General features: G+C 42.0%; 2 protein-coding genes and 1 long non-coding RNA gene across 3 annotated transcripts; 1 reads left to right on the top strand and 2 right to left on the bottom strand.

The window, feature by feature from the left end:
• Positions 1 to 27: 27 nt before the first annotated feature.
• mfap5 (microfibril associated protein 5) lies at positions 28 to 3,637 on the bottom strand. Its single transcript, XM_082553128.1, has 7 exons — positions 3,415 to 3,637; positions 2,390 to 2,464; positions 2,246 to 2,278; positions 2,125 to 2,151; positions 1,957 to 2,044; positions 1,074 to 1,147; positions 28 to 583 (listed from the first exon to the last, which is right to left on the bottom strand). Exons 1-7 carry the CDS (start codon positions 3,620 to 3,622, stop codon positions 471 to 473), a joined length of 618 nt encoding a protein of 205 aa, XP_082409254.1. The 5' UTR covers positions 3,623 to 3,637; the 3' UTR covers positions 28 to 470.
• A 555-nt stretch (positions 3,638 to 4,192) lies between these two features.
• On the top strand, positions 4,193 to 7,614 carry LOC309717710. The gene is made up of 3 exons (XR_014279796.1): positions 4,193 to 4,227; positions 7,431 to 7,495; positions 7,589 to 7,614. It is a non-coding gene; the product is annotated as an uncharacterized lncRNA (long non-coding RNA).
• Positions 7,615 to 7,912: 298 nt separating this feature from the next.
• sbk3 (SH3 domain binding kinase family, member 3) lies at positions 7,913 to 12,558 on the bottom strand. The gene is made up of 4 exons (XM_082552237.1): positions 12,241 to 12,558; positions 10,434 to 10,581; positions 9,834 to 10,036; positions 7,913 to 8,915 (listed from the first exon to the last, which is right to left on the bottom strand). The coding sequence occupies exons 1-4, from the start codon at positions 12,244 to 12,246 to the stop codon at positions 8,130 to 8,132; spliced, it is 1,143 nt and encodes a 380-aa protein (XP_082408363.1). The 5' UTR covers positions 12,247 to 12,558; the 3' UTR covers positions 7,913 to 8,129.
• Between the last annotated feature and the right edge of the window lie 7,685 nt (positions 12,559 to 20,243).

Genomic DNA, 20,243 nt, shown 5'->3' with positions numbered 1-20,243 from the left:
TAGTAAAAAAATAAATAATCTCGTGAACAACTTCCATTATATTTTATTGGTTACAATAGTGCACATAATACTGAACGGTCAGTGTGTACCTTACAATCCACAACAGAGTGGGTCTTTGTTTTACTTTGTTTCTTATACGATTAAGTGACTCAGTGCTCCTATAGGCCCATTACTGCAGTACCTCAAATGGATCGTAAACCATGGAAGACATGACCTGTGTCCAATACACACGGACGAAATGAAATACTCACACAGTAAAAGGACGAATACATAAACATATGTAGATATGACTCAGCACACGTGTGTGTGTGTGTGTGTGTGTGTGTGTGTGTGCTCGCGTGAAAGAAAAGGAAAGAGACCCTCAGGTGTGGCGCAGCGGATTTATGGTGTTTTTATTGGCTGTTTTCGATGACGACGCCCATTGGTCGCACCATCGTCACCCGGTGGTCACGGGCCCATTCTAGGCAAGATCAGGCTTTGTTTGCCCAGGTTTGGGGGTTGCCACGACGATTGCGACAACGTTTGCTATTGGATGACCTCTGGATACGTCTGGGCCACCCAGACAACTCTCTGCATAATTCAGCTGTAATGTAAAGAAAGGGGAAAAAATGGTTATTTATTTGTATGCATATTTTCATGGACTGTAAGATCACTGTTCCTTTATACAGACAGGTGACAAATGAAAGGCGAAACCTGAGCCCTGCAGTGGAGGGATCCTGTGGCTCTGACCTGCTGTGGTGTGGTTCATACCTGCTGTTATTTTTATCATTCTTCATCTATTAAACAAAAGATCCAAGTTTAATTTTAATAAAATAAAAGTGAGCGTTACAGCATCAGCAAATATATTATTATTATTATTATTATTGGCGATTTATTTGGTTTTTACCCTCAAAATCAAGCTGATGAATGTACCAACTTGTTAAACTGCACTCTTTGGCATCATCAACTGAGGGAACAAATTATATTTTTTTGGTTATTTGTTTTAGAGAATCACTGCCAAGGAGCAATGAAGCTGCTCCAGTGTTGTCTTTTCCTTTAATTTGTCACCTGTGTATACATTAAGACTAATTCACCTTTCAGATACTCATCCTCACGGCACACTGTCCTCACACAGATCTCTTTGTTGATCACATAAACACGAGGGAGGCTGCGAGAGCACCGGGGTAAAACATGAACATTATGAGGATGGATATACTGATACAGGCTGACAGGGTAACTGTGTTCAGTAATGAAAGTCTTGTGAGCTCAATACTGTTACACAAATATTGTACTAATAATTAAGGACGCTATTTGTAGTACTTTATACTTCTAGCTGTGTCTGTTAACATATCATTTAAGTAGTCTTCAGTAGTAGTTTTCCAGGCTTCTTGAAGGACATTCAAAGCTCTTTACTACTTGTACTGATGCAAAGATGAAGCTGTCATTTTCAGGGAATACCTCTTTGGGAATCACCCTGTCGGTGCAAAAATACTATTTTATGCCCGTCAAACGATGTTATCTTTGGCATAGATTAAATTACAGAAATGGCAACAAATTATGTGTTTTCGTGACAGGCTGCTGGTAACAAAGTGACTAAAGATGCAATTTAAAGCTGCTTTGCTGAGCTGTCTGTTATGTTTAGACACAATAGTGGTTCATCCCTTGAGTCAGGTGCCTTTTTATGATTGAATGACTCATGGGTCGGCGTTAAGTGGCTTAACAACCAAAAAATAAAAGTCCTCTAAAAATGATCAGGTGCGAGGACTGGACTGAAAATGTGTGAAAAACAGCCAAAATGTCCAAAGAAAAGCCTGGAGAACTGTTGCTCAAGACCATTTCCTTGTTTTCTTTCACCACCTGTCGTTAAAACACTGAAGAAAAAGTAAGACCTTTACTGCTCAGTTTTTAAAAATAAGTAAGTCCTTTTTCTGGAAAAAAGACTAATTAAAAGTGTGTTGTAGAGGATTTGCAGATCACCTGTAGAGACAAAGACTACCAATACATCTCTTGATGGGCTTGTGAACTGAGTACATCCTGGTGCAAGGATACGTCTCCTCCCTACATTCTGCAGAGTGATAACAGCGGAGACACATGTCATGTTGATATTGTGTAAATCACAAAAGTCCTAAAAGTGGAGATACTCACCGGTTGGTATGGCGTTCCCAGGTGCTTCTAGAAGTGAGGAAAGAAAAGAAAAAGAATAAATGAGAAAAACTCAAAGAGTAGCAGACGTCTGTCATCATTATCAAAAGTAAAAGGGCTTTACCAGTTGGCTGAGTTTGGGCTATAACCGTGAGTGCTGTGGAACAGAAACCGCATGAGGGGAGAGGTTTGCAGCATAAAAGCAAACACACAGCGACTCAACCATAATTAAACAAGTTGATTTGTGTGTCCTGTTTGGTAACGTTACCCTGGAAACTGCAGAGGAGCAGGACCACTGGGAGGCTGCCCATTCCTTCAGCTTGTAAGGGGTGAACTTTACGAGCTGCAGGAAACCGAAGAGGAAAAGAGTCGGGATGATTTCACAGAGTGGAACTGCTCAATATCCTCACTATGATTTTTTTTTCTAATTCCTTAACTGTTTATGTTTCCTTTAATCCCGTTACATAAATGCTAACAACATTTCAGCTCAGGGTAATGTTTTCCTTAGAGTTTTGCATCAGCTGAAAACACAAATGTGTAGCACAGTGTCGCACAAGAGCCTCTGATGTCATTTTTCCTACATTTATTTATTCTAGTATTTATTGGACTCCTTGTAAACAGATAAGTGATGCTTGATTTCCTTCCTCCTTTCTCCCCCCCCCCCCCCCCCCCTTCCCTCTCTCATCTCCCGCCCTGCACCATTCCTCTCCTGATGTGTCACAGTAACTTTGGAGTCCAAGATGTGAGTTCTCGCAAAAGAATGTGTTTTTTGTGTGTGGCCTATTTGAGAAACCCCTCCACCCCTCCTCTGTTACGCTCTCACATTCTTTCCCAGCTTTATTTTCAGAGAACATATCGCCGCTTTCCAACTGTACAATCATCGCCAGCCAATCTGAACTCGATGGTGGTTTTTTTTTTTCCACATCTTGTCCTTTCAGCAGCGATACATCCCAGAGTCACACATTTGCAATCACTCAGTTGAAAACACTGCATTTTTCTGCTTTAGCTGCTTGTTTGTCTCTGTTGGCTCGTTTGTGAGAGTTTTTTCACTCTTTATGTCTGCTGAACTTCGCATGCAATCAACCCTTCACTCGTCTACAAAGCCTTTTTGACTAAGTTAGTTAACTAGTCAGGCATTCTCCTCCTAACTTGTGTTTACATCTAATCAGAAGGATGTATCACCCAGTTAATGTCTTTGGCTGTGAGTTATCCTGAGTCTGCAGATGTTCTTCTGTGTAATTCCTACAGAATGTGTACAAATCAGGTGGAAAAAGAAACATAACTTGTACTCACAACTTTTGCTGTCGTCCACAACTGCTTTAGTTTTATGAATCTTTTGTCTTCTCTTCTTTTCCCCTCCTTCCCTCTCCTGCACCCTCCTTCTCCTCCTCTGCTTCCTCCTCCCTCTCCTCTTCCCCCTGTCCTCCTTCCCCTGGCACTTTTCATGCTTTTCGCTATTTTCATGTCTCGATTTGATAAAATCTTCTGCCTTTGTCGTCATATCTGATGGTTAGTATCCAATTATATTGCTGTGATAACACGCTATACTCACTTTACTTTGTAAAGGTAAACAGTCTACTGGACTGTATTATTCTCAAATCTAAAGGTGGGTCTTTATGACTGTTAGGATGCAGAGTAAGTTCAGGGGGCCTCCATGTGATGGATAAGAACTAAAGCTACCTGAACCTTTGCACAGTAGTGCATCTTTATATATTTTTACTTCCCCGTGTTTCACTGTTTCATCAGCATACATCAGCAGTTATGCTTCTCTGAATAAAGGTAGATTGAGCACAGGAGTTACAGACATGCTCAACAACTCATTTTCTTTGTATTTGCTTGAAAAAGCACACACAAAGATAAAAGAGATAGAAAAAGCTTTAATTTAATATTTCCTCTTGTATTCCTGTGACAAATGAGAAGGCTGTAAACATGAGCCATTTATTTCCTGGCATATGTTTGTAGTTATTTCACAAATTAACAGTCAAGAATGAGCTCCAAATCTGACTTTTGCAATACTTGGTACAGCCAGCAGATGGAGCAATGCACATAAGAAAGTGGTGCCTCCCATTAACAGACAATCGTCTTGACGCATGCTCAATCATTCAGGTAAGGATGCTCTCGTGGCCATTGATCAATGGTGAATGATCAATCATCGTGACAATTTGCATATTAATGATCATGATTATGATAAACAACATGAAGGCATGAATCCCTCCTGTCTTATATCAATGGTATTAATAGTGTTGGAAATATTTTCTTGGTACACTGTGGGTTCCTTAGTACCAAGCGCAAGCACAGCCTAACTGAGTGTTGTTGTTGTTGTTGTTGTTGTTGATCATCTCCATGCCTTTATGACCACATCACAGAATGTCACAAAGCTCAGATCATTTCAAACTGTCTTCATTGAGGCAGTTCTGCTTGCAAAAGGAGTTCCAACCCAATACTAGCAAGATGTAGAAAACAATTAACTTAATTAAAGTTATATGAGAAATGGATCATGTTATGACCTTTATTTAATTTATTGCCTGAAGTTAAAGGCGATCGACCTTGTCTGTATTTACAGATTACACAGGTAAGAATTAATCATGAATGCTCTCAAGAAAATAACAACATGTAGCTCCAAAGATGGTTTCTCATCCCCGATAAGCCCAAAGTACTTACACTCTGTCATCACCTCACGCAGCTCGCTGTTTGTTCTCTTTCGAAACAAAGAGATGCATCACAATTGCTTGGAAGACCACAAGTTAGACAGGGAGTGGACATTTTTTATTACTGTATATAAACTTGTCATCTGTGGACTACAGTTCATTACATACCTAAGCTATCATTCAGAGTTGTCTTATCCGTGTAGATGAAGGCCACTGTTCCAGACCCTTTGTCTCATTGTGTTGAAAGCTTTCTTTCATTGTGACCTTTATAGCAGCTTTGGTGAAACTTGACTCTTCTTTGGCTTCTACGAAGTTGACCAATATAAATATTGCTACGCATACTCTTGAAGCTACAAAGTCTTACTGGCTCTCACCATGTGGTGGGCCAAGTCAGCTCAATAGGGACACACTCATCATCTCCCTTGACATATTGGGGCTACACGGACTCCAGGTTGAGCCTGCGGGATGCCCCTAACAAGGTCGACAGGGTGAGGATGATGACAGCTTGACAGATAGATGCAGTGTAAGCAAAAGAGACGAGGAGAGGAGCCAATAAGCACGATCAGTCCTGCGAACGTATCCAACTGCCCCTCGGTCTACACTTCTGTAGCAGGAGCTACAAAGTAAAGCTAAAATGAAGACAAAAAAGAGGATTAAAGGGGTCAGGTGCTGAGCAAGAAGGACCAGCAATGGTTAAGGCAAAACATGCCTGACTGTAAACACATGATAAAAACTCTAGTTGTTTATTAGTTGTATGGCATTGCATGAGGCATGCCGGCAATGCAATACATACCCTCTCTCCTCTCTTTCACCCCAACATGCTTCGCCTTCGCTCTTCGTCTCACTTACAGTCTCTGGATTTCAACCAGCTGATAGATTTTTGTTTTTTTCTAGTACTGCTGTGTTTCCTGTGCACGAAAACCAGCAGCGCAGCACACTTAAGCACTTCGTTTTCTAAACTAGATCCAGTGTGGCTCATTGATGCTTCTCGCTGTTCAAAACTGATAATCTCAGGTTCTCCCAGTCAGCCAGAATCACCTCTGCCAGTCCTGTTGTAAGATGCTGCCAGGTGGGAGAAAAAGTTGCAGTGGAAATATTAGGCCATGATGGGCAGAGGGTTTGGCTTCCAAGTTGGGGTACATTTCGTTCATTTGGCTATATGAACATTTAATTTGGTCAATTAATCTGGCTCTTATATCGCCGTGCATTTTTGCAGACCTCATTCTGGTGACAGGTGAAAACCTTCATCAGATATCTGTCTAAATATCTGTTACATAGTGTGGAGTTTTCAGGCTGGTTTTCTCTGTGCCCTCTGTCTCACCTTTGTAAAAAAATGCACTTTTAAAAACACTAATGCATGTCCTCTCAGAGTCAGAAAGAAGGCAAACGCTGTATAATGTAAAGGATGAAAAATAAGCAGGTAGCTTGAAGGCAGCGAATGTGATGATGTAGACCTTTACAGAGTTTAAACTTTCCAGCTAAAGTGTGCTTCATGCAATATTGGTAACACGCAATCTCAATGGCGCTGACATCTAAATACTAGCTTCTTTGGTTTCTGGACGTGGGAGTGTGTCTTTCAACTTGACAAATGTTCAAAGGTCTGTCATGACATGTGACTTGGAAGTACATACGTGAGTTAAAATAAACTAAGCTGCATCTCCAGCTTGGTTCAGCAATTCAGCAGTAGTCCACATGTGTAGCTGTCCTTGTTTCTCCTGTTTTCATCATCCCCGCTATCTGTCCTTCTGAACCTCCAATAGATTTGCACCTCGATCAGCATCTTTGTGTTGGCACTCGATTGTCTCAGCAGTCTGCACCATGTGTTTCCATTTGTCAGGCTGAGGTCCTCCTTTAACGCCCAATCTGAGTGTCACATGAGCTTTGGTTCCCAGAAACCAGTAAATCCCAAACCACCATTGCTAAAGGAGATAACAAATGTTTTCACGTAAACATTTGGTATTGTGTGACACAGCTGATACGCGGCCGTGATCCGAAAAAAGAAGTAAGTAGAGTGAGGGAATGACAGCCGTCAAGTGTGAAGAAAACAGATCTGACTGTAATTGCAAAGATGAAAGGGAAAGACCAGGTCCAAGTGGCACGGCAGAAGAAAGGGAAAAGTAATCTGCACAAGGGCCAGAGATAAAACGAGATGAGGGTAAATGGGCAAGATGGGTCAAAGTGTTCCATCAGATTGTGCTGCTACAGGCCTGTGGGCGCCAAGGCAGCCTGACTTTTGCGTTTGGAAGGCTGTGAAGTGCAGATAGTCAGAGGGAGGTGATGATTTGCATGGTTTGTAAATAGATGGCCCAGAAGTCTATTTATAAATCCATCTGGAGTGGTCCTTAGCAGGGGTTAGCGCAGGCCCCACCAGCATGCACACACTCACGCACAGCGCATTAGCAGCTCGCTACCAGCAGGGATCCAGTCCAAATGGTACATTTGCTCCACATTAAATAGTCCTTGCACCATTTAATATCTAGCAGGGTGAGGACTGCGTCGTGTTTTTTCTTACATACTACTGGACAGTTAACATCACAGCATGACTGAGTGACGGCAAATGTGAACAAAGGCGCCATCAGCAATTCCGTGAAATCCATTTCGGAGGGTTCTGTATGCAGGCTTGCAGGTGATCTTTCAACGAGTAATTATTCTCTCTGACAGATACAGGACAGCTCTCTCCTGAATCCATACTGAGGCCAACTAGCCACTTGCAGATTTCCCATGAGGTGTGTTTCATTGTCAGTACATCACCTACAGTGGGCATCACTGAGAACAGCATGAAGGGGTCATTTTAGCCCTAAAATCCTTTTCTCTCCTAGTATAGGTGCCATGCCTGTGATTTTCATCACTCCAGCACGAAAGAAGATCATGCTGGTATCGCTGTCAGACTGTATTGTTAGTCCAATTTTAGATGTGCTCCTGCTGTTCTGCTGCACCTGTTGCTTCAACACCACATCCAAGATGTCACAATTTCCATAGATGTGCTTGTCTACGTGCTGTATGCAATGCTGTCTAAACAGAATAAAGTCTAGGGTGCTTTGTAGTGTCTTCAAATGTAGCTTTTATCTGAACCATCATCATCTGCAAATCCTCTTTATTGTCAGCCTGACTTGCTACTTATATAACACATGCAACACCACTGATTTATTTTGCATAAACCAACATTCCAACACAAGTCTTTAATAGCATTATAATACAGCTTTTTGTTCAGACATCACACTTTTCTTGTATTATTTTCACACAAACACACATATTTACAAACGTTCACAAACAGAAATATGTACAATGAAGTTGCACTTTGAGTATTAAGGGTACTTATAAAAATATGAAAACGCTTAAACAGTTTCATAAAGACAAAGTTTATCTCTCCCCCCTTCCTTCCCTGAGAAGCTCTTCTTCTACCCCCCCTCTCTCCCTCATTTTTCTGGCTTCCTTCTCCGCCTCCTCTGCTTTCCTCTTCTCCTCTCTCTCTGTCTCCATCAGCCACGGCCCTCCCAGATAGCTCAGGATCTCCTCTGGAGTCCCTCTGTGTTTGGGCTCAGGGTGGAGTAGCTCCTTCAACAGAGTCATCACTAATGGGCTGAGGCCCTCAAACTGTGAAGGAGGAGGATTGTCTCTTTGTTTTCTCTCCATAATAATGTAATCATCAGCGTCCTCCTCACCCCTCCACTCGCCATCTCGCATTTTCTCGTCACGTTTGGCCTCACGGTCAAACCACTCCTTATATTTTCGGTAGCCACGATCATCGTGAGTGCTCTCCTCCCAGGGGAAGCAGCCAGTTAGCAGGCAGTAGACGAGCACACCAAGAGCCCAGCTGTCAATGCAGGGCTCTACTGATATCCAGATGTCTTCTACCTCTTCTTCAGTTCCTTCAGTCCGCCTTCTCTCCATCTCCTTCTCGGCCTCCTTGGCAGGTTCCACCTCAGGCGTGCAGAAAGGCGACTCGTACCAGACAGCTCGAACGGTGGTGCCGATGGCTCGGGCGAGGCCAAAGTCCCCGAGTTTGACCCAGCGACAGGAGCTGTCACAGAGGAAGATGTTCTCAGGTTTGATGTCACGGTGGACAAAGCCCAGAGAGTGGAGGTGTGTAACTGCACCGCTCAGCTGGGACATCACCCTCTGCACGCAGTCCTCATTCACCCCTGCCTGAAACAGACAGACAGTATGATTGAGTGGTGGCCCAATATCAGACAGTTATTATTATTTTTTATATAATATTTTATAAGACAATTAGGCCAAGTGGAGTCTGATAGGAGGACTGTGTTACTGGCACTAAGACAACAAAATCTTAACTGGTTGGTGACGCATTTGGAAATCCCTGTTTAACTTCATGTACTCTCTCTTCACTGAGTGAGAGCGGGCTGTTCTTATTCTTATCAGCACTTCATTGTGTTATTGGCAGAGACACAAACAGGGAAGTAGGTGAGCTGGAAGCTGTTATCAAGCATGTCTTATGTTTAAACTTTTAGAAATGAGCGCTCAACAAGTACAAACTCCCAAAAGAGTAAAGGAAAATTTGTGGAATAATATGCCAATCTTCATGAATACAGTTAAACACTGTGCATGCTGCTGCACATCTTGTGATGTGATGCAGTTTGTGTGGCTGAGATGAATGTTAAGGTTTAGCTATAGACTCCTGCAGTGATTCATCACACCTGGTCACTGTTCACCTTCAGGGTTTTTGTTAAAGTATCGAATACTGCAGTGTTTTTTAGCTGATATGTCATAGTCTAAGAAGGAGAAGAAACTGAATTCAGGGTAGGTGATGTGAGTGAGGACATGCAGTTATATTATACAATAATATTTGGAGACTACAGCAGGAACACTTAAACAACAATACTGTGATTCTATTGAAAGTAATAAACTGTGTAGGCTGTAATAGCTGTAATAGCTTTTTAGTTCTTTGGATAAAATGACTGGAATATTGGGATTCTGGGGTTTATGAAGCAAAAACATATCAGCTTGTATAACATTTGTATTAAGTTTTGCTGCTGTATATGTTTTCTGTTGTATTAGTAGGGCGTGCATATAGTTTCTTTCATGCCACACGTCAGCCAAACTGACCTCGGACACTATAACACTGTAGAGGTCACCGTATAGACCGGCTTGCTGGGCAAACACATAGTAGGATGGCGTGGAGAAGAAGATGCCCAGGGCTCGTGTCAGAGACGGATGGGTGCAGTAAGATAGGGACAGATTGTATTCACGCAGGAAAGAGGTGAGCGAGGTAGACTGACGAGGGAAGAACTTCAGAGCCATAGGAGTTCCTGATGAGAGTAAACCAAGATGAGATCTAATTAGCTTTAAAATTCCCTTATAAATAATCTCACCACCTGTGGCATGTGAGTGTTGTCCATCACTGTGAACAAATATAACTTCCCCTTTGGGGAGACCATATTTCACGTCTACACCCCAGTTGCAGCAACTTTATCCGAGAGAATGTAAGAAAGCTCTTCATTAGAGCAACAGAATAAAGAAGGATCTGTTCTCACGTTACTGCAGAGCTGACCCCACAAAAAACATGTGGTTTCTTTACTAGAAGGAAAACTGAGTCTGAGGTGCTCAGGGACACTTTTGCAAATACTTCAGATAGGCAGCGAGTTTAAAAAAAATGGAAAAATGTTTAGTTAAAGAAGCTCCCACTGAACTGAGTCTTGCACTAACCTCTCTTTCTGTGCACAGCCAGCATGACTTTCCCATAGGATCCTTCTCCCAGGAGCTTCACCATCCGAAAGTGTTCAGAAACTTTCAGATTGGGCATGGATTGCGCCGAGAGGAAACATAGCTCGTCGAGTTCCTGAGCTGCTGCAGCCTGGGAACATATGAAAGCACACACACATAAATCCAAATTGATGAAATAAGAGCCGCAGCTTGAGCAGCATGTGTTGATGTTATTGATAGATAACTTCAGAGAATGAAGTCTGAATCTGAGGGAGCACGTTCAGATGCGTTACCTGAACCTCGGGCATGACAAGACCTCGGGACTTCAAACCTCACACATCACATTAGCTGCAATAGTAAAAATCTTTTTTTTTTTTTAATTCTATGCAAGTTTATTGGCTTACTATTTAAGTTTAAGATGTTTGTGCCATCCCAGCAAACATTTGGCAGAAAATACTGGAACATGTTGGGGTATATAGACACTCCAGACATCAGGATGTCTTATCAGGACTATCAGAACATTTGGCAGCGTGATTTAGTGTTCATCCCTATTGTTATTCGTTGCTTCATGAAGTCTCACGCATGATGATTTACTTTGAAGTAGATCCGCCACCACATAGCCCATAACACCAGGACGGGTGTGAACAACTAAGACAAGAGCTTAACGCAAAAGATAAAGAGACTCCAGAAGGATAACATATTTTTATTCTTGACCTTCCACATGTTGTGTAACTGTGACGTCCCTGCAAACACCTAGTAGTATTTGCTGTGCTGGTACCAATCAATATTTCTGGTTTGAATTAATATAAGAAGCCTGATTACTGTTACAGAAAAACATTTCCAATCACTTACAATCATTCCAAATGGTTGGAAAATTGATTAATTTCAGCTTTGAGTCATTTTTAAGGAAACTGATAGACTTGATGTGCAGCCAATACTGGAAAAAAACAGGTTTTGACCAGCCTGCGAGCACGACGTTGTGCAGATGAGCTGTATTTTAAACAGACTAATGATGGCCCGTTTGAGGACTGATACTGCACAGATTAATGCTGCAGGTGCAACAACAGACTCTGCTCTGCAGCAACTAAAACATTTTATATCACAAGGAGGATCAAACATGACATTTCAGACAGCTTCCACATGCATGAAAGCAAAATGTTGAAATGTTTTTAAGCACATTTCCACGAGTTTAAGCCTCAGTGGGATTTCGTTCCAGGAGCTGTTAACACGAGTTGAAGTTATCGCATTGTCAGATTCTTTTGGTGCTCCTCATTCCACGCGTGCTTAAGTGAAAATGACTATCATTTATTTTATCTAGGTCACAGTTTAGCTGAGTGACTCCTACACATTAATCACACAGAAGCATCTAAGACACTGGTTGTATGCTGATACTTGCCATGTCCTAAGTCACTAAGGTGATTATTAATTAAAAGCTCTTTGGCACAAAGCAGTAAGTGTTATAATGTCTTAATGTAGCTCATCACTAACTAATTTGAAGTCCATTAGAAGTGTCAAGCATCGGGAGTTGAAAACACCACTTAATGATACAGTCTGAAGCCAAAGAGAAATGCTGTAGTAAAAAGTCATCAGTGTATTCATGCAACGTCTGCATGCCATCCCATCAGCTAGAGGCAAATCATTAAGGCATTACAGAAAACCTGCAAACGGTCTGCACGATATTACTGTTTTCTTGACAGTAGTTTTTCCTGCACTCACATGTTGACATTATGAGTTTGATTAAAGTCACAAATATGTATCTGAAAACTAAATGTAAAGGTTTGGATGGACAGGAATAATGTGCAATACTTACTGTCATTTTCTGCTCAGTTGGATGATCTCTACTCAGTTTTCTCTGCTCTTTTCAGCATCTAATCAAAGAGACTTTGAAAACTTGACAGGCTCCTGTTAGGGAGCTGCTGTTCAGGCTGAAGATCTACTGAATGTTTGCAGCTAGACTGATAATCAAAGTGGATATTTTTGCCTTGGCTCCCTTGTTCCATGCAGTAGCACAGCTGACTTTATAAAGGAGGCTTATAGATGTTTACTGGAGACCAGGATATTGGCTGTGTGTTTCTCCCCATGAGACACATGCTTAACTCCCTCCCTCTCTTTTCCTACTCTTGTGCCAAGACTCCCGCTCTCTCCGCCTCTGGCCTGTTATGCTGGCAAATACGCACGAACCAGCTACAAGGCATTTCAAACCTCCTACTCCCCGTGTGCCCCTCTCTACTGCACAGCACTGCTAATATCCCACCTCTTCCAATCTGTCAGTCAGCCTGACCACATTAACCCATCGCTCTCCTGCCTCCCCTCTCCTCAGCTGTCATTCACCTTGTACCCCCTCGTTTTCCTTCCATGTCTCTTTCTCACCCTCTCAGCCTGTCTGAGTCAGTGAAATCCACACACAGTATAGGATTCCTCTTTTAATCAACAGGTATGCTGGAATGATTGGAATAGGCCAACAAGCTGTATCCATGATCCCTGAATCTTACTGGGATTACAGCATATAGTTACAGAGCATTTTATTTTTAAATATTGATGTTCTCTCTTCCTTATCCTTGATATCTGCCACTTTCTGATGGAGGCATTTAAAATTGATCAAAATTAAAATCGACTAAAATATAATCATCACATCCATAAATGAAGGTTTTCATTGGTCATCATAATTCCTCTTCTTGTTACACAATGCTATCTGACTTACTCTCTTTTCAAGCACATATTAATCATCAGACTCATATTAAGAAGATCTGAGACCTTGCTTTAAAAGAAAAACATAAAACTTAATTCTGCACTTGATCTAAATGCCAGCTTTATTTCCTACTTAACACCAGCTGTAGGTCAGGCCTTTCCTCCAGCTCCCATAGCTTCAACACCCTCCTCCTCTTTCGGTCTGCTCAGATAGATTTCCCCTGGTACTACATACTACAGACATATTCTTGCCACTGGATTGTTGGCTGTGCATTATGTAACACAAACACTGGCTGCTATCACAACGGGCCAGTCCCTTCTCAGGTTACTAACACCACTGCTTGTGTTCAGCTGGTCATCACCGACGGGCTGCATGTTTGTGCATGTACCACAAGGCTCTTTGGCCTCTGCTGTGACAACCAACTTGCCCACTCCACCAACAAAACTCTTACTGCTCTCATTTTGATGCCAAGATGCATTCAGTTTCATTCACAAATACTGTGTGTAAGGCATGCATGTACAAAATGCAAACAGATTGCCCACTTTGTTGCTGATGATGTTTCACACAAACTTTCAGCTTTGCTTTACTGGCACATTACATAATATACAGTAGATAGATATATATACACAAAGTGGGCCCCATTTGTCCAGGTTCCATGTTCTTTAAGGGATGTTCTGTGCTTATTATAACTCCTGCAGTGCTGGAGTTATGCTCTGGTTGGGATCTTTTCTGGCACGGGTTAGTCTTCTTGTCTCCCAGAGGAATGGGTGAGTGCAAATTAGTACAAATAGTCCAGCGTCACCTTCATCCTGCAATGACACATTTCCATGCTAATGAAAGCAGTCTCTTTCAGGATGTCACTGCCCTTATCCACTGGGGTTTGATAAGTATGATAATGATGGTAATCACATCATCTTAACCAAATCATTTATGTCAGGCTTCAGAAACAGAAATAGTGCACAGTCACCTCACAACACAGCCTGACTTTCTTATATGCATTTTGAAATAAAAGAATCCTGTTACAACTTGGTATGTTTGTGTTTCCTTATTATTTTATTTTTTCATCTATGGGTACGACATTTTGTCCTTATTTCCTGTTTCACTGATAAAAGTTCATATTAAACATGGCTAAATGTTTCTACATGAGCCAAAGGTTGCACTAAAGGTTTGGGTTATGACATTTTTTTCTATTGCTGAATCTCTGTGATGTCACAGTGATGTCTTAATATGGGCACGGGACTGTTGTGGCAGCCAGACAAAATAAGGTTAGTTTAACGACAAGCTAAAGCTGCTTGTTTCAGGCAGCGGATGAAAATGAGGTGTTTCACCAAGATTGAGTATGCAAAACCATGCAAAGCGACTCTGATACAGTCTAAACAAAGAGGAAAAACCTCTCACCTCTGAGACAACTGGAGCAATATTTGATGGGTTTATCTCAGTAACACAGTCTTCTCACGACAAGAAGGTCCTGTGTTTGAGACTCCAGCTAACAGAGATGGGTTTTTTTTTTTAATCTGTTTGCATGTTCTCCCTCTGTGCGTTTCTCCCACAGTCCAAAGACCTGTTAGCAAGCATGCCAAGTTAACTGATGATGCTAAATTGGCCATAGATGTCAATGTGAGTGTGAATCGTTGTGTCTCTTTCTCTCTCTCTAACCTCGCTCTAGTTCATAATAAAATGAAAGTGCCTAAAAAATGAATCACTTCAGTTAGTCTTGAGTTGATGCAGTATCTTTTAGTCAGTTTGTCTTGTGGCAAAGTAATAGTCAGGTACTGAGCAGCCGATAAGCAATGTATTACAAGTACAGTTTTCAAAGAAACTGGTTTGCCATCTCCTCACTCATCGGCAAAACAGGAATGAATAAATAAATGGAAGCAACTGCATTTACTGAATAGCCAGGAGCTCAAAAGAGGCCAACAAAACAAACTTATACAGACTAATACAAAAGGCAATTTTAGCATGATGATAAATTATTAATTCAAGTGATTGTGACAAAAGGACCTGATACGTACACAATGTTGCAGGGTTGAGCCTACAAACAAATACCTACTCAGAAAAAAAACGGTTTTTTTTAGTAATAAATAAATAACTAGACATAAAATGAACAGAAACAGATCTGAGAGTTCATTTGTCAGACAAGAAACCACAGTGATGAATGTTATTTACATCCAGAAAGTGACAGCACAGACTTTCAAAAGAGCATCTCGTGAGAGCTTCGGTGTTAGTTTGTTTGATTCCTCCTCTTCAAAAGCCCCTCCTCAGGCTGAGTCCAGGTCTTTCTTTTAAAACAAAGTAACAATCCTCTCCTCTTGGGGGAGTGGGCACAGAGGAAATACTAAATAAAGTTTCAGTGTGACATAATAGTGGAACGACACCTGTCAGAATAATTTATACTTGTTATAATCGCCGGCATTTTGCTTGTCCTCATAAGATTAGTGTTTCCAAAGCAGAGTAACATTACATTACAGTCATATAGTTTGCTTGAGTCACGCTGCAATGTTTTCTTCAATCCCCTCCTCCCTGGAGAGAAGGGAAAGATAAAGGGATAAAGAGATGAAGGATTAAAGGGGAACTTGTAACACACATGCATGCCAGCTGTTGTTCTGATCCAAGAGGCTTGCGGGGTATTTTTCATGGTCCCAGGGAAGGCAACGCTGGTCTGGTGTCACACCAGATAGTTCGAGGATGCCTCTCTGTGGACGGTGAGGGTCATTGCAGTTTTGGGCAGAAATTGTTGCTGCACGTTAAATCTTAAGATTTACTCAATTTATGGTGTCACTTTTCATGTTTTCATTCATTAAGAAGTGAAATACTTCCTGCTCAAATATTTCTCAATATTTTTCACATCATCAGTGTGCTTATGGGTCTTCTCACTCTGACAAGAAGCTTCAGTTAAACACAACATCAAAATAGAGTCTTTGGAATTTTACTTAAATGATGCGCTGTTACATAAATAAATAAATAATTTGTTCCTTTCCTGATTTTTTTTGTGCTTATTTTTTTTAATACACCATAAAATCAAATTCGTTTCCAGAACTTAAAAAAAAAAAGTAGTAAAGCTTACTTAAGATAACTAAGGCAGGACAACTTGTTCATTGTGGGTACACAGTACTAAAAATAACTTGAGTTTTCTTTTTTTTCTTTTTTTCTTTTTTTTTGGCCTGTCCCGTTTGGCTCTTTTGCCATCAGAATTGTTGTCTAAAGGCAAAGGAAGATGCCCAACGGATTTACTTTACCAAACTGACCATCCCAGCCTTGCCGTAATGGTCCATTTGATTCACCTTTTATTGTTTATTTTATTTTCACTTACTGAATACGGGACAGACTTGACTGGGGGAAAGAAGGGGAGAAAGAAAGAGGGAAAGAGAAACAGCTGAGAAGAGGGACGGGGGAGAAGGGCAAAAGACAAAAACCAACAGAACGGGCAGAGAAAAAAAAATGCATATATCAATCACCTGGATCACCTGCTGAGAAAGAAAAAAGAAAACAAGCAGAAGAGAACAAGAGTAATAGAATAAACAGCATCACAATGATATATGGGAATATGACAGTAAATACTAAATATTAAACATTATTGTGCAGCACATAAGATCAACAGAACACAGTGTGCTTTGAGGTAGGAGCCAAAAAGGGTGTAGTTTGTGGGTGTGATCACCCGTGTGTACACCTGTGAGCATGGACGCGCTTGTTTTTTTGGTTTTTTTTAAAAGGTTCCTTCATGTAATGATCTGCCTGAGGGTGTGGGGGGGCCACAGCCCGTCCTCCAGGGCATGAAGTAGGTATGGAGGAGATCAAAACTCCAGACATCCAGAGGCCCCCAGAACACAAGAGACCAAGGAAGACCAACAGAGGGGCAGCTGCGCCACTGTCCCAGAAAGAGCTGAGGAGAGTCCCAGATGAGGGCTCACTCAGCAGCCGCGGAGCAGAAGCCAGGGGGAGTTGCAGTGACGCGCCCGTGAGCTCCGCCGGCAGCCAGCTGTGCCTGAGTGACCGAGCCCCAGGCTGAGAGGCCGGGGGCACCCCACCTCCGAAGTGGCCCGAGCGAGCCCCAGGCTCCAGGCCCCGATAAGCGGCCGCCAAGGAGTGAGCCGGTGTGTACCTGGACGCCCATCCCCGGACACAAAGAACCACCAACGCACCGATGTCTGAGGGAGTCCGCCACTGGCAGGGGAAGTGGTGGTAGGGGGAGATAGGCCTCCAAACCTTGGAGGGCCTGAGATGTCCCCAGAGAGGTGGCGCCTGACACCCAACCTGACATATAGACACAGAAATACAGGCACACACATATACAAACATCCATTCCCACCCTCATGCTCTCATATGCACTTACTCCACACTCAACCAACGTGGAGACAGACATAAAGAGACGTTGTACACACGATCACACTCCCCAAGCGTACTCTACAAACCGGGTCTAGGTACCCTTGCCCCTGGAGGGGGGAACTGCACCCAGACCCAGGTGGTGTTACCCTTTTCCCTGCGGTGGGGGGAGGCAGACTGCCCCGACTCCGCAGCAGCAGGGAGGCCCCACACTCCAGACCGCAGTCGGACGGCCAACTCCTCCTCCTAGCCCCCCCCCCCCCCCCCCCCCCCCGCTCCAGCAGGCCGCAGAGAATGGGGGTGAGAGAAGACTCCAAACCTCCCTCCACCCGCTCATTGTAGTGTTGATGCATGTGTGTTCTAAGGTGCATTTAAAACCCAGGAGGGCATGGAGCTACCTGCCAGAGAGCAGCAGGTAAGCGCTCCCTCCTGCTAGCCCTCAATGTCTACGTGTATTTAACTTTGAGAGGTGGGCAACGACGCCATGGGTGGGGTGTACACCCTGATGGTACTTTGGACTCCGTGCATCGTGCCCACCCCCAAGATCCTATATGTATGTGTAATGAGAGTGTGAGTAATGTGAATGTCTAAGTTGTGGGATAAAATTGAGGCAGAGGCAGCCAGAAGGGGACGGGGGGGGGGGGGGGGGGGGGGGAGCCTCCTCTGCACCCTGGTGACATACCCCTACTCCAAGGTCCTGCATGTGTGGGTGGATGTGGTGGAGCGGGAAGGGGGAGGCAGCTGGAGATGGGGAGGGAAGGAAGGGAGGGGCAAGTGACCCCTCCCTGGGGCCAGCTCCCCCGCTGACCCCAGTAGGCACCCCCATACTCCGCCAGGGAAAGGGGGCCCAGGCCCATCCAGACCGGGGCCCAGTGGGCAGTGGACAGTCCACCCAACCCCACCACAGAGAAAACTGCACCCACCCCACCATCCACTCATCTTCCAGACTACATAAGACAATAAACACCCAGGCTGAGATCTTCCTCCACCTCTCCTGTATAACTTGAGTTTTCTGAGTGAGCAATACTAAATATTTATCCACTGACAAAAATCAACTAAATTAAATCACAATTTGTGAGAACTTTAAATTTTGCTTTCATAAAAATTGAGTGTAACTAAACTAAACTAAACAAATTATGTTTTATCATCCTGGAGCTTAAGAAATTTCTTATACGGTGTTCATATTAAGTGTTGTTGTATGTAAGCATAATTAAAAACACTTCTTGTAATGCAATTAAAATCAGCCCAACTTTTATTTTTAAATGCAAAAACAGTATTTCAGCCAACATGCTGGACACCATTCTGCTGAACAACAAACAAGTATACTGCAACCATTGTAGCTTGAGTTATTTAAATATTATCAAATTGAAATGTTATATTTATTTTTACACAATTTTAAACTTGAATAACCTTACAATAAAACAAGGTCTCAGATATAATTATTCTGAAACTAAACTTAGGCTTCCCATAACTTTGTACTGCAAGTAACATTAATAAATATAAAATGTATTTATTGTTCAGCCATAAGTGCAGTCTGTAGCTCAAACAACATATTTGTTTTGCATTTAAACACAGAAGCTTGGTATATTGTAATAGTTCTAAGGATAGTTTGTTTCTCAGTCCAGGCCTTCTCATTCCCGGCACTTCACACTCAGCTGTGAACTGCTCCATTGCCAGCTGGAGACCACCACTTGATGGCTGACCAAGCCCAATAGGACTCCTCCTTCAGCTTGATGGCTCCCTTCTGGGATTACCACCACAAAACAGGCACCACCAATCACGCAAAATAAAATGACCATTAAAACAAAAATAAAATGACCATTTCATATGTTTGTTTTTTTTTTAATTATGAGGGCATTTGTATTGACCTGAGATACACTCTCTCAATCTACTTCTTTGTTTTTTTATCTAGAAACAAAAACATAACAAACTACAAAAAAAAAAAAAGGTCAACAAGAAAAAACGATCAAAAATATATGAACTAATTAATAATTAATTATTTTAGTTGGGTGACTTATTTGTATGTTTTACATACAAAATTCCAACAGTAGTATAAACTGTCAGATAATGAAGTAAAATATAAAATATCCATAGAGAGGCAGCAATAGAGAGAGGCATAAAAGGCCAGACACTCAAGTAAAGTAAGCTGCCTGTGAGATGTAACCTACTTAAGTACAGCACAGAGTAAATTAACTTAGTTACATTGCACCACTGAAAAGCAAAATTTCCAGCTTAAATTTTCCTAATTTAAGCCAATTCAAATAAAGTTAGAGTTATTAATCAGCTTTTTTTTTTTTAACAAAAGCTGCTGGTAACTTAAACTGAATTCTAACAAGCTGACAAAAACTGAGTTCAGTCTACTTAATGTTTTTAATTAAGCACAATATTAGGTTTTACAGTTTACTTACATGTTTCAAAATCGTCAAACAAGAATAGAATAGAATAGAATAGAACAGAATAGAATAGAATAGAATAATCCTTTAATTGTCCCACAAGGGGAAATTTGGTTGTAACAGCAGCCAGAAAGACACATATACAAACAAACAGTACACAGGACAGAAACATACACAATTTAACATATGGACAATGGTTGCTATAAACAGAGTACTGTACAGTTATTAAATTAAATAAAAATAACTACAGATAAGAGGCAAACCAGGTTGTAGTGCAAATCGGTTGATTAAATTATTGCAGTTACAGCGCAGATGTAAACATCTGTGTTTGTTGGGAGCCGTTCTGATTGTACAGTCTGACAGCTGCAGGGAGGAAGGACCTGCGGAAACGCTCCTTCATGCATCTAGGAT

Source organism: Aulonocara stuartgranti (assembly GCF_965226115.1).
Source record: "Aulonocara stuartgranti genome assembly, chromosome: 11".
NCBI lineage: Eukaryota > Metazoa > Chordata > Actinopteri > Cichliformes > Cichlidae > Aulonocara > Aulonocara stuartgranti.
The sequence above is the reverse complement of the archived record's forward strand: the minus strand, read 5'-3'. Positions and strand labels throughout refer to the sequence as shown.